The sequence below is a fragment of the Lemur catta genome, chromosome 9 (genome assembly GCF_020740605.2).
Source record: "Lemur catta isolate mLemCat1 chromosome 9, mLemCat1.pri, whole genome shotgun sequence".
In the NCBI taxonomy this organism is placed as follows: domain Eukaryota; kingdom Metazoa; phylum Chordata; class Mammalia; order Primates; family Lemuridae; genus Lemur; species Lemur catta.
The window spans coordinates 39,445,077-39,469,095 of NC_059136.1; the positions used below are offsets into that span (position 1 = coordinate 39,445,077).

General features: G+C 36.1%; 1 protein-coding gene across 2 annotated transcripts in view; it reads right to left on the reverse strand.

Annotated features, from left to right (window-relative positions):
- TBC1D31 (TBC1 domain family member 31) overlaps window positions 1-24,019 on the reverse strand; it is a 62,928-nt gene that overhangs the window by 37,934 nt on the left and 975 nt on the right. The window contains exons 2-7 of one of the 2 annotated variants that reach the window (XM_045560539.1): window positions 21,388-21,534; window positions 16,424-16,539; window positions 12,682-12,860; window positions 6,078-6,229; window positions 2,941-3,100; window positions 13-213 (exon numbers count right to left, since the gene is read on the reverse strand). In XM_045560539.1, coding sequence (XP_045416495.1) covers window positions 13-213; window positions 2,941-3,100; window positions 6,078-6,229; window positions 12,682-12,860; window positions 16,424-16,539; window positions 21,388-21,534 — 955 coding nt within the window. Of the gene's footprint in view, window positions 1-12; window positions 214-2,940; window positions 3,101-6,077; window positions 6,230-12,681; window positions 12,861-15,144; window positions 15,321-16,423; window positions 16,540-21,387; window positions 21,535-24,019 lie in introns of those variants that run through there. The other variant, XM_045560540.1, reaches the window with a different exon arrangement.

Here is a 24,019-nt window from a genome sequence, read left to right on the forward strand (position 1 = left end):
TTGATCACATACCTTATTTATTTCTTGTGTTAAAGCCTGAACTGAATATATGTTTAGACTTCCATTTTCCATAATAGATGCAATGTACCGTCCATGTGGGCTAATTACTGAGGAGCTAATTCCTTCATCAAGGCTCCCAATTTCAAAGAGAAGTTTACAAGTTTGTATATTGACAAATCTCATGATACCATCTTGACTTAGCACTCCAAGAACCTAAGGGAAGAGAGAAACAATGTAAGTTCCTAAAAACATTTGAAAGTCAAATGACTGAAAGTCAAACTATATACACATATACACATATGTATGTAATACGTGTATTTTTACATATATTTATATGTACATATTTTTGAGAAGGGCAGTTGGAGGTTCTACTCTCAGTGAGCTATTATATATTTTAAAATCACTAATTATGGCTCATATGTTGATTTGCCCTATTCAGGCTCAGATGAGTCTGGCTGTAACCAGAACCAGTAAGGAACCCATCATGGTGGATTATGGAAATGTGACCTAAGAATCTTCTCTTTCCACAATCAGTCCACATCCACTAATGATGTACACAGTGGATAGAGATCAGACCATGCTATGGTTTGAATACGTGCCTTAAAACTTAATCCTCAATGCAACAATGTTGGCAAGTGGGGCCTAATCAGAGGCGATTAGGCCATGAGGGCTCTGCCCTGGTGAATGGATTAATGCCATTACTGCAGGAGTGGGCTTGATACACAAGGATGAGTTCAGCCCCCTCTTCCCTACCCCCACCCTTGTGCTATCTGCTTCCACACCCATGTGATGCCTTCTGTCATGTTATGACATAGCAAGAAGGCCCTCAGCAGATGCCAGCTCGCTGATCTTGGACTTTCCAGCCTCCAGAACCATGAGAAATAAACTTCTATTGTTTATAAATTACACAGTCTGTAGTATTCTGTTATAGCAGCATAACACAGACTAACATAGACAGTTCCTAACTCTGACCTCCACACTGTCAAAAGTAAGGAGGCTGGAAGGTTTGTTTTCCTTTACCATTCCCATAGTTTAATCAGAACTAACATCAGCCCTGCTGCCCCCACACAAACCTGTGACTCCCAGTGAGGCAACCCACTGTCTGCCTATCTTCAGCTATTTCAACTAACATTTGTGGAGTGAAAAGAGTTTGTGAGTTGCAAGGGTAGTTGAGGGGTAGGAAGGAAGCTAGTCTTCTAAGGAAAACAAATTTAAATTTTAACTCAAATAATTTGAGAAATTTAAAACATAATAAAAAAGTTTAAGCAAATAAATCCCTCTGCTGCCTTGTCTAAGTACAGGTTCTTTTCCCAGTGCCAATGGGAAAGTGGTGCCACCATGTGATTGCTTGAAATACCAGTATCACTTGTATACAAAAGACCATAAAAAGCAGTTTGGAGGTGACAATCAATAAAATGTTCTTTTGTTGGTCAGCTTGTAGGAAACAAACCCCCTCATTTGCAGTTGATGCAACCCCTCTGGAGGGCAATTTGTCAAGATCTATCCAAATTACAGATGCACATAACCTTTATGCCACTATTTCAACTCTGAGATTTTATCCTACAAATAGGGTATGTGAAATGACATTTGCAAAAAGTTATTCACTGCATAGTATTTGTAATAGAACCTGAGAATAGGTTAAGAGCCCAAGAATAGAGGACTGGTTGAAAAAAAATATGAAACACTATGCAGCTGTAAAAAGGAAGTTCTGTACTGATATATAGAACAATCTCCAAATTAAGGAAGAATAAAAGGCAAAACGCTGTATAAAATAGTGCAAAAAACAACACTATATGTCACAACACTGGTTATGGGAGAGGAGTTGAATAACTAGACAAATGGGAAAGAGAAGTGAAAGACTTACTACTGTATGCTTTTTATGTTTTATGTTTTCAACCATGGGAATGTATTACCTATGAAAAAATTAAATAGATATGATGCATATATACACACAGTATATATATATAAAATATATATCTAATTTGTTAAAGTGTGAGATCCATGATAGTCAATTTAAAATAAGAAAGCTGGACCAGGCATTGTGGCTCATGCCTGCAATCCCAGCACTTTGGGAGGCCAAGGCAGGAGGACTGCTTGAGGCCAGAAGTTTGAGACCAGCTTGGGCAACATAGCAAGACACCTGTCTCTACAAAAAATAGAGAAATTAGCCGGGTGTGGTGGCACCTGTAGCCCTGCTACTTGGGAGGCTGAGGCAAAAGGATCACTTGGACCCAGGAGCTTGAGGCTGCAGTGAGCTATGATTGTACCAGTGTACTTCAGCCTGGGTGACACAGTGAGACTCTGTCTCTAAAAAAAAGAAAATCTAAAAAAAACAAAAACAAAAAAATAAGAAAGTTAAGGTTTGACTGTACTCAACTCTTAAAAAGCAAAAAGTGGCGAAGGGGATGGGGGGAAAAAGCACTTTGTAAACTAAGGAAAGTTACAAAGAAAACATGTTTTGCAGGAATGAGGCAAACACTTTTGGTAAATAAAACACAGTACAATAAAATGAGAAAAGTTTAGTTATACTCCCACTTTTAATACTTACAATTAATATGAGTATTGACAAGCTGCTCAATGTTTAGTGTTATAATCTGTAAAATGGGGAGAATACCTTTCCTGCCTATGCTCAAAGAATTAAAGATCAAATAAAAAATAACATGCCAAAGCACCCTGCAAACCATAAAGCTCAACTTAAAGTATACTGATTTTATAAAAAGGGAAAATATATAATAATATATATTAATAATAATATATATCAGTAATATAACAAACATAAGATTTCAAAATTTGTTTTCAATTCTAGACTCTTTCACTAAAATATCTGCAATTTCAAATTCTTGTTAACAGGGTGTAAGTCAAGTAAGTAGAGCTGATACAGTTCAGAAATGGATGTGATTTTTCTCAAAAAGTACAATGTCCTATGTTTATGTTACTAACCTGATTAGAACCAGCATCAAAACTATCAGGAAGAAATTCTAGATGGCGAATGGCTCGAACTTTAGTAGGCATCTGGATAATTCTAAAGAGCTGTGTAGCTTCCAGGCACCACAAATGAAGGTGATTTGATTTGCCTCCAGCAGCCAGGATTCGGCCATCTCTACGTAACAAAAAGGTGAGAAAGCAAGACGAGTTGAATTGTTTATAGCAGCACCATCCAACAGAACCTTCTGTGATGATAGAAATCGCCATATCCATGCTGTCCAATATGGTTGCCACTAGCCACGTGTGATTATCGGAACACTTGAAATGTGACTAATGCTACTGAGGACATTACTTTTAAATTTTATTAAATAGTCACATGGACAGCTCAGGTTTATGGTATATATATTTTTTATCTGCTGTTCTAAGGCCCCAGCTTAACAAACATTTATTTGATTACTTGGAGGTTTTCTGCATAACATTTATACTTTATAGCATAATCTCAAAGTCACTTACCACTGTCCAACTTTCTATATTTCACACACAACTATACAGAATTGGTAGTGTCTTGCTATATGAAAATACAAAAGTGCTCCAACTTTCTTCCTGCTCAAAGAAGGCTACTTTATGCTTATAAGGTACAAAAAGAATAAACTGTATTGACTTGTAAGGCTGTTATTCATTCAACAAGGACTTGTAAAGTATCTATTATAAGCCAGATATCATTCCAGAAGCCAAGACACAGTAGCAAACAAGTCAGGTAGATTGCACAAGTCCAGAGGAAGGCAAATAAACAAATAAATCAACTTGACCCCAGCTGGTGATAAGTTCTATAGAGAACTATAAAATGAGATGATAAAAGCTAAGAAAGGAGGAAAATATTCTACCTGAATGACATGAATGGGCCAGTCATGGAATGAGTTGGAGGAAGAATTCTACGCTGGTGAGTATCCCATACTGGCCAGTACAAAAGTGCTGAAAAAGGAATAAGGTTAGTATATGAGGAAAAATAAGAAGCCACCTTCAAGTGTGCCTACAGCAGAGTAAGGGGAAGGAGGTGAGAAGAAGAAAGAGAGGGAGGCCTAGGCCAGATGAGAGAAGGCCTCAAGGGATACTCGGGGTAAGGAAAGTGTAGAAGGGAGATAAATAGAAAAGTGACACGATCTGACTTAATGATTTATACAGACTATCTGCAGTGCAGAGATTGACTTTAGGAAATGAGATTGAAAGCGAGGAGACCAAACAGGAGACTACTATAGCAATCTGAAAGAGACTAGCGTAGCTCAGACTAGGGTAATACTTGCAGCAATGGACAAAAAAATTAGCCAACTCAATAAATACTTTGGTAGAATTGATGGGATTTAGGATTTAGGAGGTTGACAGAACAGATTTCCTAGGTCTTCCAACTGAAAGGGCCTAGAAACAATTATCAGCCCAGTCACAATGACTTCCCCTAGCATCGAAATTAGGGTCTTGAAGTACCATTTCCCACTAAAATGAACCCAGACTCTTTAGAGAAGTGGCTGATTCCAGGCTTGGGGCAGGAAATGTACAAGATGCACTTGGAACATCCTGTCATACAAGAAAGCACGAAAGCTATCACAGACAACTGGAACTGTAGCAAAAGGATTCAAAAGCCAAGTTGAAAAGGATCCTACTGGTCAAAGACGAGAGAACTGGAGCATCACTAAGAATAAGTACAAGGTATTAAAACATATCAACTATGTTAAATCCACGAGTTTACAAAGATTAAAGATAAAAAACTGGCCACCTTAGAAAGATGCTAATAAACCAATTCATTACTTTGAAAAGTGGTTAAGAAAAAGGGGGGGAATCAAGCACTTATCTTGTCTTTCCTTTACAAACCGTACATCAAAATAACCAAAGTGTCGATGAGAGGAAGTTTCTTTCTGTAGGTTTCTAGTTAATAAATGAAGGAATGATAGATTTAGAATAGCAGCACTCTGCTAACTTCTAATGCAATTTTGGATCTAGGTACTGATCAGCAATGGCTACTACCATCACCACAACAGGCCAGGCCCAGTGGCTCATGCCTGTACTTGTAGCACTGTGGGAGGGAAGATCGCTTGAGGTCAGGTCAGGAGTTCAACACCAGCACGAGCAAGAGCAAGACTCTATCTCTACAAAATACAGAAAAATTAGCTGGGCATAGTGGCGTGCACCTGTAGTTCCAGCTAATTGGGAGGCTGAGGCAGGAGATCGCTTGAGCCCATGAATTTGAGGTTGCAGTGAGCTATAATGACACCACTGCACTCTAGCCCAGGCAACAGAGCAAGACTCTGTTTCAAAAATAATAATAATAATAATAAAAATTAAAATATCACAAGTGTTCTACATTGCTCCTGATGAAAGTATACAAACCATCTATAATAGCTTCTTGTCTTTGAATCAGATCAAGCCTCCAGTTTTTAGCAAATATAGGTATAAATATAGGTATAATTCAGTGTATAGGAAATACACAGATGACAGAAGATCATATTAAACAAAGCCACATGAACAAAAGAGCAAAATCCAGATTATAGAAAACTCTACAGGAGAAATGATCAGTTCTTTAACAAATAAACTACAAGAAACAAATAAAGAGAGGAATATATCAACAAAATACAATGTATGAATCTTATTTTGCTCCTGATTTGAACAAATCAATCATAAAAAAAACAGCTGTTAAACAAATCAGGGAAATTTGAACGACTAGATATAAGACAATAGTAAAAAATTCTTGTCTATTTTTAAAAAGTGTAATAACAATACTATAGTTGTTTCAAAAAGGGTCCCTACTTTCCAAGATAGACACTGAAATACTTATGAATGAAATGACACGCTTAGGCTTTGTTTCAAAACAATGCATGGAGATGTGGTAGTTATAGATAAAAATAGGAGTGGCCATTAGTTGATGATTATTATAGCTGATGAAAGTGCTTAAGGGTTCATGTACTTTCTATTTTCATTTCTGTTTCTATTTTCTCTATACAATAAAGTAAAAAAAAAAAAAAGGTCAGCAGGCCATATCTAAATTTGAAGGAAACTTTTTCTCATGTGACAAGATACTGAATGAAAACTAAATGAAAGTTTGTAATTGTTTCCCCAGAAATTAAACTTCTTAAAAATTCCTAGTACCCTAATATGCACATTACCTGGTCACAGCAAACACTTTGTATAATATACTAGAGCTTTCAGGTGGAGCTGGCAATTGATATTTGCAAAAAAGTGTGTCACATTCCCACGCAAAGATGGAATTATCTTTAAAACAGCTGAGGATGGTATTACTTAATGGTAGAAAGAAAACCTAAAGAAGAATAGAAAAGTTAGTTTTCATGTAAGGTTCGTATCACCCGCTTTAAATTTAAAATTGTAAAAGTAGTCAATTTTTCCTTATCAAAATTACCTTTTCTTAAACTGGAGAAAAGTACATTTATAATGTATGATGAGGGATAATACTGATATTTCATAAATTGATATAAACAAAAAAAGAAATGGTAAACTTCAAATAAAAAATGGGTAACTTTAATGACTGGGCAAGTCACAAAATTCTAAATAACACTTTAAAATTGTTTTACCTTACATAAAAGATTTAAATGAAAATGAGATACCATTTTGAGTATTAAATTTATGTTTAAAAATGATGTACATATATACATACATGAATTATATATATACACACTCTAACATATGTTTATAAACCATATACTGATATAAACATTATATTAAACACTAACTACTGATAAATGTTAAAAAATACTAAATGTTGGTGAAAGTACAGGGAAAGCTCCTGTCATACGCTACTGCTGGGAGTAAAAATTGATTAAAAATACTATACAACATGTCTCAACAGCCTTCAGATAAATACATCTCCCAAACTAGTCAGTTTATTTCTAAGAGTTAGTCCTTTGGGAATAATTGGCAAAGTATATGTCAAGCATTCTTTATAAGAGTAAAAAGCTGAAAATGCACATATTGATTATATTTAAGCAGAGATTCAGTTTATTTAATGGATGAGTGAAATTAATTGATAGCAAAGTTGAAAATATCATTTTATTCTCTCTTTTTTTTTGGAGACAGAGTCTCTGTTGCCCAGGCTAGAGTGCCATGGCATTAGCCTAGCTTACAGCAAACTCAAACTCCTGGGCTCAAGCTATCCTGCCTCAGCCTCACCAGTAGATGGGACTACAGGTACATGCCACCACGCCTGGCTAAATTTTTCTATTTTTAGTTGCCTAACTGATTTTTTTTCTGTTTTTAGTAGAGATGGGGTCTCACTCTTGCTCAGGCTGGTCTTGAATGCCTGAGCTCAAGCAATCCTCCCACCTCAGCCTCCCAGAGTGCTAGGATTACAGGTGTGAGCCACTGCTCCCAGCCAGAAAATATCATTTTATTCTAATTTCCATTTTTCTATTATATAAGCACTAAACAATGCTTCCTTTTGATAATACAAAATTTTAACTGAAACTGACCAACCTTTTCTCAAAAAGCTTCAATGGCCTCAAATATAATTTTGTGTGTCATCTACACGAAACACACATACATAATGCACTACGTAACACACTGGTTAAAATAATCTATTCAGGACTAATGCCAATGAGACACAACAAAAAAGCTAACTCATCATACATCAGATGCTGATAGACCAGGCATGGGCCTGACCCAGCTCCTCACTTTTGTCCTTGCCTCAGTTTGCCAAAGACAATTTCTGATAGACCTTTTGCTAACAGATTCACTGTGTTAGGGAGATATGTAATATGAAGGCTTTATTGAAAGAATGTGCAACGAATACATTATAATGTATAATGAATATATTAAAATAGTCTCAAAACTGATGTCAAAATGTGACTCGAGAAAATTCTTATTATAATTAGCAGTCATTTTTCCGGAAAAGTAATAAAGTTTATTCCTAGTGGGAGAAGCAAAAGCCTAAAAGTTAATGAGCATCAACTGCTATTTTAGGGGAATAGCTGTGATAGATTATTGCCTGCATGATTATTCATTACTAGATTTGTGATTTTAATTGCCAGATTTTAATGATTATAAAATTGTTCCTAATGAATCATGTCATTATTATTTAGACAGTGTCATCTCTTGGGAAACATGAAAACCCAGGAAAAACTTCAAAAACATTAACAAAATGTACTTCTTGGGGGGGTCAGTTTCAAGAATGGGCTGCAGTTTTTTCCTGGTAGAATATGAAAATCCTAAGCTTTCCAATTCAGTTTTAGGAGGCACATGAGCTCTTCTCAAGGTTTAAAGAGTTCAAGACAGCCAGGTGTGGTGGGTCACCCCTTTAATGACAGCTACCCAAGAGGCTGAGGCAAGAGGATCACCTGAGAGCAGGAGTTCAAGGTTGCTGGGAGCTAAGATTGTGCCACTGCACTGCAGCCTGGGCCACCGAGTGAGACCGCGTTTCAATCAATCAATCAAAATTTTTTAAAAAAGAGTTCAGGATAGTAATATTAGCAAGTTAAGGCCAAATGTACAATTTAGTAGAAATTTAGTGAGTGTCCATTGCATACCAGGACTGATTCTAGTTCATTTATTAAATGTTTTCTGCTATCCATCACAAAGCCTTTTCTGATACATATTGAACCATAGTAATCACAAATCCCAGGATTTATTCCAAAATCCCTAACTAAAGGGCTGAATATCCTACCTCCAAGCATCAACAAAAGAATCAAAATTTATTAATTTGAAGAGGTATAACTAGTTCATCTGAGAAGCAGTATAGTTAACGGAATGGCTTTGGATAAAGACAGTTTTGGATTTATACTACAACTCTTTTCTAAATTATGTGACATTGGGCAAGTTACTTAATATTTCTAGACTTCAGTTTCCCCTCTTGTAAAATGCGGATAATAGTATCTGCCTTTTAGGGTTATTTAAGCTTAAAAATAAGTTTATAGTAGGTACTCAACAACTGGTATCTATTACTATTAGTATTAATTACTTCTATTACTATATACAAAAATCAGTGGAAAGAAGTTAGAGTGGTAGGTTCCTTGAAAACACTTTGAAATCAAAGATCCACAGTTCCTTATCTGAAACTCTTAGAGCTAGACGTGTTTCAGAATTTAGAATTATTTCCAATTTTAGAAAGGTTGTATGACACATTCTATGACATTATGAACCCCTAGGGGACCTGGGGCAACACCCCATACTCAAATATATTAATATCTCAGCCTCATGTCAATTTAGTTCAGATTTTGTTGCCAAATGAATTGGGGTCAGATCACATTTTGCCAGTGAGTTATTTAAACACCTCTGGGTTTTTGAACTGTTATAATAATAATAGATTATGCAACTATATAATGTAGTTCAAAAGAAAACAACAGTTATCTTACAGCTTCCTATCTAATTGCATAATCCCATAATAGAGCTTTATAAAAACAACAATAATAATAGAAAAGCAGCAGGTACAATTTTACCAAGCACTTACTATACAACTAGCACTGTGCCAAGTACTTTGCATAGATTGTCATATTCAACACTAAAAACAACCCTGAAGTAGGTACCACAGATTAAGTATCCCCTATCTGAAATGCCTAGGATCAGAAATGCTTGGGATTATTTCAGATTTGGGAATATTTGCATTATACTTACCAGTTTAGTATCTGTAACTCAAAAATCTGAAATCCACAATGTTCCAATGAACATTTCCTTTGAGCATGATATTTAAGCATGATGCCAGTGTTCAAAAGGTTTGGAATTTCAGGCTGGGTACGATGGCTAACACCTGTAATCCTAGCACTTTGGGAGGCCAAAGAAGGAGGATCGCTTGAGGCCAGGAGTTCAAGACTAGCCTGGGCAACATAGCAAGACCCCACCCATGTGGGGGCGTGTGCCTGTAGTCCCAGTTACTCAGGAGGCTGAGGCAGGAAGATTGTTTGAGCCTAGGAGTTCAAGGTTGCCGTGAGCTATGATCATACCACTGCACTCTAGCCTGGAATTCTGGGGCACTTTGGATTTCAGATATCCAAGAGAGGGATGCTCAACCTTTATTACTATTTTCATCTTACACATAAGGTAAATAGCTTGTCTAAAACATTTAACATGAATCTACTTAAGTCTTTAGACTTAATTTCTGGTTTACAAGAAATACAGGGGAGAGGAAAACAAGTTAAACTACAATGATGAAAGACCAAGACAAATCCAGAATATGGGATATTTTCCAAGACAATTGGCCTGGTCTCTCCAAAAAATTAATGACACGGGAAAAAAAAGTGGGATTAACTTTTAGATTAAAAAAGCCACCATAACATGAGTTCCCTATCAAAGACCCAAAGAAAGTTACTTCAAGAGTCTCATGTATAATCAAAATAAATAAAGTTGTATTTAAAATATAGAATCAGAATCTGGAATAAAAATATAAGTGTAGTAAAAATTTGATAAGAATTAACATTTTACTTTAAGACTATGTTATAGTTATTTCCTATTTTCAACATCATAAGCCAGGAGTGGTAGTCTATCTGGCCCACCTCCAGGTTTTGTGCAGCCTAGGAGCTAAGAATGGTTTTCACATTTTTAAATGGTTACTGTGGAGACAAAAGCATCTCCATTTTGGATGCTAATCTGCCATGCTGACTTCTGATTAACCCTAGTCCAGGAACGTGTCCTGATTTCTACTTTGTTTACTGTCCCAGCATACAAACATGCACTCACCATAAACTCTGCTCTACATCACAGCAACCTGATGTTATCGCACAAATCACAGAGTATGATGTACATAGCCTTTGTGCCTGTTCTGGAGAATTGCCTTTAATTGTCCTGCACACTTCACATACACTCTTTCCCTATGGTATATGAGCCCTGGGTCTGGGAGCAACAGTGCAGAGATTTACCTGTCTTGCTGCCGCCCAAGACCACGCCTCTGCCCATAACTTCCCCAATAAATCTGATTTGTCTGCCTTGTTCTTTGGTTTCTCTGCTCCTTCTGCATTTGAGGGTCGCTTTGCGTATGTGATCCTTTCATGGAATGTTTTTTTTTTTTTAATGAGGTCTTGCTGTATTGCCTAGGCTGGTCTCAAACTCCTGGGCTTAAGGGATCCTCCCATCTCAGCCTCCTGAGTAGCTGGGATTACAGGCATGAGCCACCACGCTTGGCTTTAAATGGTTACATTTTAAATGATTATATAATCTCACTCTTGGCCTGCAAAGCCAAAAATATTTACTATCTGGTCCCTTAAGTAACAATTTGCTAGTAACTTATAGACTATGGTACTCCATTATTTTAGAAGAATAAACTGGTATGCATATATCACACCATACATACATTTTCTACATTTAATTTTATTCTTATACTACTAACATTTGGAGTCCTGTTTTTTAAACTAAAATGTCTAAACGATCAGGCAAGGTTAGCACTGGCAACTATCCAGTGTATACTTATTTTAATTTCATAGTACAAAGAACAGATGGTTTTTGTGTCAGTTTCATAACTCTGTTCCCATTGTGGGTTCAACTCCCAACGTTCTCTTTTTTTGGAATTTAAAATTCAAAATTTAAGTACTAAAGCAGTTAAAGAAGAAAAGTCCTACTAAGACATTTGGCCTAAATCCCTAATGAATAAGCTGGCTTTTATCTCTTTTTAATTATTAAAGGCACATTAAAGAACTCTGGGATTTCCATGAACACTACAAAACAAAATCTGGGTTGACACACATTGCTAGCTGTTCAAGTTAATAACCAAAAAATTAAAAGCAATACTGCATGTATAATGTAACCTGAAGCAAAATAATTAATCACATGGAAGACTCAGATATTCCTGAAAATAGTATTTAACTAATCAGATAGAAAAAAATAACTACACCTTAAAAGCAAAAGAGATGGATTTTTTTAAAAAAGCGTAATGTATTTATATAATGGAATTCTACTCAGCAATAAGAATGAATGAACTATTGATAAATATAACAAGGATAGATCTCAAAAACATGCTGAGTGAGAAATGTCTTACATAAACTATTACTGAACAGTTGTATTTACATGAAATTTTAGAACCAGCAACACTAATAAATGGTGGAAAAACTTCAGAGTAGTGCTTACTCAGAAAGCAATACAATGGAACTTTCTGGGATAATGATAATGACAGATCTGCACAGCTTACACAGGTGTATGCATTTGTCAGACTTAAATGAATACTTAAGAATTATACATTTCATTACATATAAATTTTACATCAATAAATATTGAACCCTAGTCAATTAAATGCAGGCTTAAATATTCATGGAGAAGTACACTGATATCCACAGTGTACTTAAAACACATATATACACACAAAGAGTTAATGAACAGAGGGACAGAAAGATGGATAGATCTATAATACAGTACAGTAACATGTAAAGTACAGAAAGGATAGTATAGTAACATGTTAATGGTAGAACCTAGATGGTGGGTGTACATATGTTCACTGTGAAATTCTTACAAATCTGCTGCATGTCTGAAATCTTTCATAACAAAATATCAGGCAGGTTAAAAACTAAAACAAAACCAATCAACTAAACAACTGTCACCTTATGATAGTTGATGTTACAGTTATAATTAAAAAATAAATAAATAAAGCTCACCAAGTCATATATTGTAGCCAAAGGCAATGTCTTTAATTGTGTTGGCCGCTTTGCTTTGCTTGTTGCTGAGTTATGAGAACACAGCTATGTGGGACAAAGTGAATCGTTGCTCTTATGTCATCCATAAATCTTGCTGACCAAGAAACCAGCCCAAGAAGCACAACAGGCCGACATGTACCCACTCACTGACCTTTTGTATACCAACAGACTGGCGAATATTCAGCTTTCTTTTTCTCTGAAAGGTATCCAAGTCCCATAATTGTGCTGTATCAGAAGAAGTAGTGATGGCATATTTCCCTGATGCATGCACAGAGATCGAAAATACAGATGATTCATGTCCTCTCATCCAGCTAACTAGCTCCTTGGTGACTGTGGTAAAAAGTAAAATTGTTATCTGGGTAAAACATTATACATCTATAAATAACATTATATATATAAACAGTATACATTGAACTGATTCAATTGATGGCTAGGTATTATATGAGGCACCTTCATTAACAGCTACAAAAATGGAAGCTGGTGGCTAGTTGATAAAGTATAACATGGGACATGTTAGTAACACATATATCACGGAGATGTCATAAGATGAGGGTGACAAAGGGTTTGATGAAGAATAGGCTCGAATGTGATGCTAGTGACTTTGGACTTTCTCTTGTGGGCAATAATTTTACGTACAAAAATATCACGTCTAGACCGAGTGCAGTGGCTCACACCTGTAATTCTTACACTCTAGGAGGCCAAAGGGGGAGGACCACTTGAGGCTAGGAGTTCAAGACCAGCTTGAGCAAGAGCAAGATCCCTGTCTCTACAAAAATTAGAAAAATTAGCTGGGCATTGTGGCATGTGCCTGTAGTCCCAGTTACTTGAGGTAGGAGGATCACTCAAGCCCAGGAGTTTTAGGTTGCAGGGAACTATGATGATGTTACTGCGCTCTAGCCTGGGAGACAGCGAGACACTGTCTCAAAAAAAAAAAAAAAAAAAAAAAAAAGTATCTTATCTGCTCTGTGTTTTAGAAACAGCACTTTGAGAATATATGGTAGACGGGAAGAGAGCGGATTAGAAGACTAATATATATGTAGCTGTAATAATCAAAGCAGGAGATAAGGAGGGCCTAAACTAAAAAAGTAGCAATGGAGATAAGAAAACATTCAAGAATTTTATTAAGGAGAAATAACAAAAAGCTTAGTGATCAAGTCAATCTATTGAGATAAAGGAGGAGTTAAGACTCCAATGGTTCTAATTTAGTTACATAAGCAGATGGTGATACTATTAACTGATATAAGAAATATATGAGGAGAAAGAGATTTAGCAGTGTGGGAAAAAGATAATAAATTTGATTTTTAAAATTGATTCTGAGGTGCTTGTGTATGTAAGCAGAAGAAACAGTCTAGTTGGGAAAATTAAAACTATTCACGATAATTACAACTGGGTGGTAAAATTATAGGTGATTTTTATTTTCTCTTTACACTTCTCTGCATGTCAGTTTTCTCTAGTAGGCACGTTTTACCTTTATAATCAGAAAATTTCCTCCAGAAAGATGGAACTGAGGACAACAGTCAAAAAGCAAGGTATAAATATTCAAAACATTAAGATACAAAGTAGGTCAAACCTGAAGCTAGAGAGAACAGACAAATCCCTTAGGGAAACAGCTGTGATTTCCAAATACCAGTATAAAGTCTGGCAAAATGATCTATTTTTCATTGATCTTCAGTGAAATGAGAAAAATAAGAATACTGTGGTGATTTGTTCATGAAGTCAAATTTAAAGTACTACCCTTTAATTTAGTATTATGTCCCTACAAGTTTCTTTATGTTGGGGAAAAAAATCCCTCATTTTATGAAATGAAGTTATATATTTTTTCAATGTCAATTAGTAACATTAAAAGCTGACAAACTGTGTGGGCCCCTCTACTATTTTTTTAATAATTGGGTCAAAAATCCTAGGAACTACTAACAGAATCCAGGAGAGACTACTAAGAAGCAGTTACAAAGATAGGAGGAGAACCAAGAGAAGTAATAGTATGAAAACTAAAGACAGACTCCTAAAGCAATCCCAAGTGTTAAAGGCACTATAAGTAGGATGAAAGGTATGAAGGGGATTTAAAGAACCAGGAGTTACTAATGACCTTGGAGACAGAAGTCTCAGTAGGGTGGGTTGGGGAGCAAGAGTCAGAATTCATCAATGGAGCTGTGAGGAAGCAGGATTAGGCAGAGAAGGGAAAGAAAGAGGGAAGTGGCTGGGGAGCTAGGGAGGTGGAGACAGCATCTGGGGAATGGGCTTCATGGGAGTGGGGGTCAACAAGACAGAAAAGACTAGAAAGATAGAAGTAAGAAGAGAGAAGAACATGGTGGAATCAAAGGAAAGCAATCACAGGTGAATATAAAGACTTAGTTTTTTAGAAATTTTGTCATAGCACTGTTTGTAATACCAAAAATTGGAAACAGTTTAAGTCCAGTAGGGAATAGGTTAAATAATTATGGTACTGTAAATATCTATACAGTAGAATCTAGGTATTGATTTTAAATATACCATATGAATTTTTAATGAGGTAAAAAATAACTCCACAAAATAATATATATTGTTAGACTATTAAAAAAAACGTATGTGCATAGAAAAGACTGGAAAAATAGATCTCCATTATGAAAATACTGACTGTGTCTCCAGTCGTTACTGAAGGATGACCACTTTTTCTTCTTTGTATGCAGAGCAAGAGTGCAATACAGTGATTAAGAGCAGGGATTCTGCAGCCAGACCACCTAGACTGGAATCCGGCCTCCATGACTTATAAACCGGGGGACCTTGGTCAAGTTACCTGTGCCTCAGTTTCCTCACCTGCAAAATGGGGATAATAACAGTATCCATCTCCATGGGTTATTATGATGATTAAAATTAATCAATATGCATAAAGTCATAGAACAGTCCCTGGCAAAGAGTAAACACTGTATAAGTATTAACTATCAGTATTATTACAATTGTTTTTATACATCTTTCTAAATATTACAACACACTGATGACTTAATAAGAAAAAACATAGTTATCTCTTTAAGAGGTTTAGTATACAGAATTCTATGTTCCCAATTAAAAATAAGTGATATAAAATATACAGGTTGTATTTTTTTAAAAAGTATTGCTGTACCTGTATAGTAAGGAATTTGACCTTCAAAGAGACGTCTGACCTCTACCCAGGCTTCTGGGAGGTGACCTCTAAACCCCCAGACTTTCCCAAGTGATAGGAGTCTTTGTTATTCCTGGTGGGTCTCTCACATCATACAGAGAGTTTATGCTAAGGAGAAGACTCAGGGTGGGAGAAACCTACGCCAGAAAGACCAACAATATGCTTAAAAGGCTGGGGCTTTGGGGCAGGTGACATCAGCCTAACCTCTCAGGAAGAGAGGAGGGCTAGAAATTGAATTCAACCATGTGGGCACTAATCCAATCAATCACACCTATGCAATGGTGCCTCAATAATTGCTCTTGGCACTGAAGCTTGGGTGAACTTCCTGGGTCAACGATACTTGGTGCAGACTGCCACACACTGATGCTGGGTGGGTTACTTGGAAGTGTAACATGTCCCTGAGAACAGCGGAAGCTTCCCTCTGGGAAGCCTCCCAGATTCCACTCTATGTGTTTCTTCATTTGGCTGATTCTAATTTGCATCCTTTCACTATATTAAAACTGTAATCATAAGCATAGTGGTTTCCTGAGTGCTGAGTTGTTCTTGTGAATTATCAAAACTGAGGATAGTTGAGTAACCCTGAATTTGTAGCCAGATCTCCAGTGAAGGTGGTTCTGGGATCCCCAAGCTTGTAGCTGGTGTCTGAAGCAAGGGCAGTCATGTGGACTGCTCCCTCAAACTGTACACCCTGGTAAACTCCTTGCAGTTCTTCAGTCTATATTTTACTCTGCTTCAAAAGACAAATGGAACTTCTTACCTGTATCAAAACATTTAATAGAATAATCAGCTAATGCCACAAGGAATTCAGATTTCCTACGAAGATTAAAGGCCAGAGCTGTGCAAGCTTGTGCTGTTCGCTGAACAAGATTAAACCTATTAAGAAATCATTGCATTAGTATCAGAAATTCTTCCAATAATCATAAATTTCACGTTGAAGAAGTCCTAAGAGATGAAGAAAATGAAACCCAGAAAAATGAGCTACCATTTAGTAGGGCAAAAATAAATAATGAAGGGTGCTATGTGCCACTGTACAGAGTTTGGATTTCACTCACACAGAATGGGAAGCCAATGTAAGTTTTCAGCATAGCAGAATCACAATTAGGTATGTTTTTTAGGAAAATGATCCTGCCAGCAATGGCAAATGGATGGAGGGACAAGGAAAAAAAAAGAGATCATTAAGAAAGCTACTACAGGCTGGGAATGGTGGCTCATGCCTGTAATCCTAGCACTTTGGGAGGCCGAAATGGGAGGATTGCTTGAAGCCAGGAGTTTGAGACCAGCCTGAGCAAGAGCAAGACCTCATCTCTACAAAAAATAGAAAAATTAGCTGGGCATGGTGGCGCTCGCCAGTAGTCCCAGTTACTTGGGAGATTGAGGCAGGAGGATCTCTTGAGCCCAAGAGTTTGAAGATACAGTGAGCTATGATGATGCCACTGCCCTCTAGCCCAGGAGACACAGTGAGACCCTGTCTCCAAAAAAAAAAAAAGCTACCATAGGGAATCTCAACTAGAGACAGGAGAGGTTTCAGAAGTTAAGGGGAAAGACACTTGGTATGCATTAAACATGGAGTAAAGAAGGTAATCAGGAATTGCTCTTCTAAGCTTGCTGTGATGATTAAATAAAATGATACATGTTGAGTGCTTAACAGAGTACTTGGCACATAGCTAGAATTTAATTTACAAAAAATTAAGCTTTTTTAGGCTGGGCATGGTGGCTCACACCTGTAATCCTAGCACCTTGGGAGGCTGAGGTGAGAGGATTGCTTGAGCCCAGCAGTTTAAGACGAGCCTGAACAACATAGGGAGACCTCATCTCTAGAAAAAATTAAAAAAATAAGCTGGGTGTGGTGGCACACACCTGTAGTCCCAGCTACTCAGGAGGCTAAGGCAAGAGGATTACCTGAGCCTAGGAGTTTGAGGTTGCAGTGAGCTACGATGATGCTATGCCACTGTACTGTAGCCTGGGCAACAGAACAAGACCTTGTCTTACAAAAGTTAATTACTTAAGTTTTTGAGTTTCAACAAAAGGAGGACAAGTTTGGGGGTAGGAAATAATAAGTCTGGTTTTAAACATGTTTAGTTTAAGGCCCTTATAAAACATCTAGAGCCATGCTGTCCAAAAGAAGTATAATACGGGCCACATGTGTAACTTAACATTTTCTAGGAACCACAGTGAAAAGGTAAAAACAGGTGAAATTAATCTTAACAACATACTTTATTAATTCAGTATGTATCTAAACTATTATCATTTCAGTATTTAATCAATAAAAAAATCATTGAGATATTTTACATTCTTTTTTTTATCTTAAGTCATCAAAATCCAGTGAGTATTTTAAATTTACACTTGCAACATACTTCAATTTGGATTAGCCACCTTTCAAGGGTTCAAGAGCCATATGTAGCTAGTGGCTATCAAAAATTTCTAATAGGGAATAGAAGCAGATCTGAGTCAACAATGTTTACATGGTAGATGAAGACTTGAGGCTTGGTGGTGATGAGATTATCATACTTGCAATGTGGAAGGAAGCAGGCCAAGGACAGATGTCGGGCAAGCACAACATTAAACGGGCAGGCACTGGAAGAAGAGTTGGCAAAGTAAGGGAAAAATGATCAGAGAGTTAGGAAAATTCAGCAGAGTGAAGCTAAAGAAAAAAATATCAAGGAGGAGGAGAAGACAAGAATTTTCAGTACTTTAGTAAAATGAATCCTGAAAAGAGGTCACTGGAGTGGGCAATCACTAAGATTTGAGAGAGCCCAGAATAGTGGGCTTTATAATCAAGTCTGAAGTCAAGTCTCAGCTCTACCACTTACTGCTCAGCTATGAATGATTCTAGTGAAGAGTGGCATAATAAGCCACCCCAAAACCTGCTACTTTGGCATAAGGATTATTTTGAGCCAAAAGTGAGAAGCAGACACAAGAAACATTTTCTGCCCTCCCCCATTTGCCTGAACGTTTATATAAGTTTGGGTAAATTTATGAAGGTGTCCCTCCTCCCCTCTCTACCAGCAAGGACAAAGGCTGATCAAGGAGAGGACTTGGATCCTTATCATCCAGGAGATGGCACCAGAGAAATCTACATACTTAGCTTTTACCTACCATTAATTAGTTTCCCATGTATTTGCCTTCCCACAATTTACTGCCCATAGAGACTGAAGGTCCTTTTTCTTTGTCTCGTCACCTCCTTAAAAATTTGTTGTTTTTTGTTGAAGATACTATATAAACCAGAGTCTGAGCCATTTCTTTGAGTTACTAATTTCTGGGTACTCCCATGTGTTATATGCATGATACAAGTTAATAACTTGTTCATTTCCCCCTTGTTAATCTGTCTTTTTTTTACAAGGGCCCCAGTTGAGAACATAGAAAGGTAGAGGAAAAATTATTTTTTCTCCCCTAAAATAGATATGGAAAAGGGACAATGGACAAAATAGAGAGGAATGAATACTCATAGAGCAAAGTTGCTACAGAAGACAGGGATTAGCATTGGAAGAAATTAAGATCCAATTTTTATGAATAAGGTAACAAAGAAGCATGGATGGTTGAATTTACAGATATATTTGAAGCTGCAATGGAGGAGGATGAAGGGAAGCGGTAAGGTGTCTATTTTCTGAAAAATTAGGAGACAAGCAAACTGATAAAGGTTTGCAATACTTGATGGAGAATGGGAAAAATAAAAAAATGAAAAAAAAAGAATGGGAAAAATAAATGACAGTAGATAAACGAAGTGCTAAGAATCACTGATGTTGAAATTCATTGTTCTGTAATGGAATCAATCAACAATTATTTTTATTTTGTTCAGGAGTATAAGCAAAGAGATGGCAGTAATGATTTAAGACTGGGAATTGGCAGGGTAGGTTACACAAAACTAAAGGGTAGAAGAATTGGGACCATTACTTCTTTGGTAAAGGGCAGAAATGATTAACAGATTTCTACCTATTAAATCACAGATAAGTAAATCATATTAAATATATGACCTCTTCTTTTGTTGAACTACTTGAGAATAAGTTACCAAGATCGTGTTTCCTACAAACAAGAAAACCTTACATAATCAGAGTACGACCATCAGAATCAAGAAACTACATTTGTATATTACCATCATCTAATCCTAAAACCAATCAAACTTTGCCAATTATCCCAATAATGTTCCCTACAGCAAAAGAATCAATCAGATTCATGCCTTTGTCATGACTATTTAATCTCCCTCAGTCTGGGAGTTCAGTCTTTACCCAACTTTCATGACCTTGACCCTTGTGTAGATCACAGACAGTTTTGTTATTGAATGTCCTTAATTTAGCTTTGTCTGATGATTCCGCTGATTGGATTCAAGTTATATATCTTGGCAGGAATACCACAGAAATGATAGTGTGTTCTTTTCACTGCATCCTATCAGGTGGCATACAAATTTTGATTCATTCCACTATTGGTTCTATTAACTTTAATCATATCATTAAGGCAGGGTTTACCAGGCTTCTTCACTGCATTATTGCTCTTTTTTTCTTCTGTAATTAATAAGTACTTGGTGAGGAGATACTCTGTGACCATACAATATCCCATTCCTTACTAAGCAATTTATTTTTTTGTTTGATTGCAACATGAACTCATGGATTTCAATTTTATTCACTGGAATATGACCCAGTATTATCATGATTTATTTGTTATTTAAATCATTACTTGTTTGGATGCTCAAATTATCTCCAATATGGCCAGAAGGAGCTCCTTTAAGTTGGCACCTGTGTCCTTTTGACACATCCCTATCATTCTTTGAATAATTCCTTCTTACTGGCTACAAAATGTTACAGGCTCATCCTGTACCTTCCCTGGCTCCATTCTGAAATTGGCCATTTCTGCAAAGATCCCTGATTCCTTTCAGTAGAAAGTGGTATTTAGAAAACAAGAACTGGACACCAGGTATATTCATTGCTATTGGTATGTTGTTGTTCCCAGGCCTTGAGTGGACAAAGCTAGGGAATATATGTACATATCTTTGTATATACCTTGATTTATTTCTATATCTATACATATTCAAAACCAGTACTTTACACTGATATATCCAATTCCAATCTAGTATCACTGTTTTCATTCTGGTTTTCTCCTTTCCATATTGTGAGCCCCTGTTCCAATAGTGAGGAACTTGGCCTTCATTATCCCCAATATATTTATTCGATCAAAGCCCCATATTAAACTTGCCGTCATCACCCCATCTCCCATGCAGACACCCTCTGACTCTCTTGCTGGGCTGCTGTAGTTCTCCCTCCCACCTAGCCCTACTGTATGGACCTTCATCAGTCCCACCTAACTGCTTTTGGACTAAACTGTTCCACAAGGGAAGAAAAAAGGAAGAGTGAAAATCAATTCCTTAAAATTCTTGGATCTAGTACACTGTAATAATAATATACAAAGGAAATTATGCTCTTTCTAAATTGCCTAATGAAGTACTAGAAATTAAGTGATAAATTAGTAGTAATGAATTTTTAAATTTAAGAAAAAACAAACTACTAGAGACACTTTTAAAACCAGCATTTTAATTCTTTAAAAAAGTTAGGCGATGTAATCTTTCTATCCTTTCCCACTTTCTTCCTTTAGCTCTTACATCAGTGTTTTACAAGATACCTGAAATATAGAACTTAATAAATCTTTCTGAATGAATAATGAATAGCAGGTGCTAAAACAGTCAACAAATTAATAACTTTTTAAATAAAGTAAATATCAAAAGTATCTACTTACCTATTTCCATACAAGTCAAAAACATAAATATTTCCCTGATGGTCCCCAGCAATTAAGGAATCACCTGGGCCATCAAAAGCCACATTCAAAAATCGCAAAACTTTTGGATGATAATCAGAAGTGTTGTGAATGATGTTCACTATAATTCTGTCAAAGAAAAAAAAACATTAAATTCTACATCAAGTATTACTCAATATTATGAAAAAATATGGCTTTTAGAGTATACTAATTTTGAAGGCTACCTATTCGTCCCTCTCCTACTGTTGCTGCTCCTCCCCTCCCCTAGAATCAAGGATTCTGAAAACGGTTCAGAAAGTTATTCATTACCAAAGTAGCTACTGTTCATTCATTCATCAAATACTTGTAAATTCACTGTGTCAGGCACCAAACAAGCCAGGCGCTGCAAATAATTGATAGACATGGTCCCTGCCCGCGTGGAGCTTATAGTTTAGTGGTAAAGACAGACATTAAAAAAATAAACACACATATAATAGATTCATAAGCAGATTTATAAATTGTGACTAAGTGATAGACAACAACAGGGAATGAGATTTTGTGATATAGAATGTTCCAAAGTGAATAAACATACATGAGTTTTACTTTCATTTCTAACATATCTACCATAATACCCTGGCAGGTAAGCTCTGCAAGGACAGGACCACTGCTTATTCATTACTGTATCCCAGCATCTGGCCTACAACTCACAAAAGGCATTCAAAATATGCCTGCTGAATGAATGAATGCATTAGGAAGTCATTCTTTAAAACCCACATTAATCATACTTCTATTCAAAAGATTAAGGAAGTTTATTTTTCAATATTATTCTATGGAAACATATGTAATGATTAAAAAGCTAAATGAAAATGAAAACATTCTTAAAAACCTTAGGTTTTAAATAGCTGATACATACGTACATGTGATTCAAAGAAAAAATGGCAAAGGAAAAGAAAAACGTCCACATAGAGAAAAAAGATGAACATACCCAAATGTTATAATGATAGCGGTTGCCTGCATATAATAGGAATATGGCTTTTGCCCCTTCTTTCTACTTTTCAATATTTTATACATGTTCTTTAATGATCATATACTACTTTCATAAGAGGAAAGACAAACTTTATTAAGAACACACAACTACATTTGTCTAAAGTTACTATATTTTTGAGAGGAGGATCATATACCATGTACCTGTTGAAAAAAATATTTATAAAATTTGTGGCACAAAATAACTCCTTAAAAAAATATATGTGTGTACATTCTGGTCTAGAATAATGCCATTCTTTATTGCAACAATAATTTTTAATTGTGAAAATTTTATCTTTATTTTTTGTGAATTTTTGGATTTTAACATAGAAACATCTATGTTCCTCATTATAATTTCATTAAAGCATGCTAAACTGAACTAAGTGGATTAAACATCTTCCACTGGTTTATCTAAACATAGGCTTTTTTTTAGATCCATTAAGGGAAACAGCAAAATTCTTACAATGCTTATTTTTATCTAGTATCCAAGGAATTAAAAATCCAAAAATAAATGTACTGAAATGACAAGCAATAATATCAAAATGTCCCTGGCAACTAAATTCAGACATAGCAAAAATGACTTTTCCTTCCAGTCTTTTTTCTGTAACATTTACATGTGTTCTGCTTACAAAATTACATGATCATTGTTCAAAATATGGAAAATACACAAATACACTAACAAATAAGTACTTGATTATAACCCTACCATCTAGATGTAATCACAATTAACAGCAACATTCTACCCCTCTGATTTTTCATATAAATCACACATACAAGTATTTAGTAAAGCAACTTCCTTTCAACTGACCACTGGTTGCCTGAAAGAGTTTCTCAGTTCTTAAACATAATATCAAATATTTACTGAGCACCAAATGTGTCAGACAATGTGTCTGGTAAGTCTGATTATCCCCTTACAGTCTTAGCGATCAATTTGCCCAAGGTCACAGAGCTGGTAAGTGGACATTTACTTTAAATCCATCTGACTCCTAGTCAGGGCTATTCGCCTCTCTAAACAGCGTAAACAATGGGTTTTAATGAATAAAAAGAAAGCTAAGTTTTAGTGGAAGAAGCAAATGATAAGGACATTTGAACAATAAACCTCTTTTTTAAATCTTGCATGTATATCTAGATGTTTTAGATTTAGAAATAAAATTAATGTAGATTGGCTATAACTTTCCAAATGTTTTAAAAATACCAGAGGTAGTGATGGCCTTTACATAAACCCAGATTTGGAAATGAAAAACTTGAAGAATCCTCACTTTAGACAATTTTTTATTCAATTATATTGAAGAGACAGCACATTGAAAAGGGGACTGACAACAGCCAGAAACCAAACAAGCTCCTGGTAAAATGTCTAGTACAGCGCTTTGCGCACCGTAGCAGGCAATTAAAAGTCTGTTGATTTGTGGAGAAGCAACCAAAAGATCAACAGAAAAATCACTAGAACAAGAAACACACTGAAACATGAATTCAAGCGATGCAGCAAAGTCCGTGAAACCCCAAGGAATTGGAAGCAATAAGATTACTACTCTGTGCGCAGCAATCGGAACCCCAAATAGCACTTTGGAACAAAGGTTTCCAATGAAGTCACCATGAGAAACTGCGGCTTAAA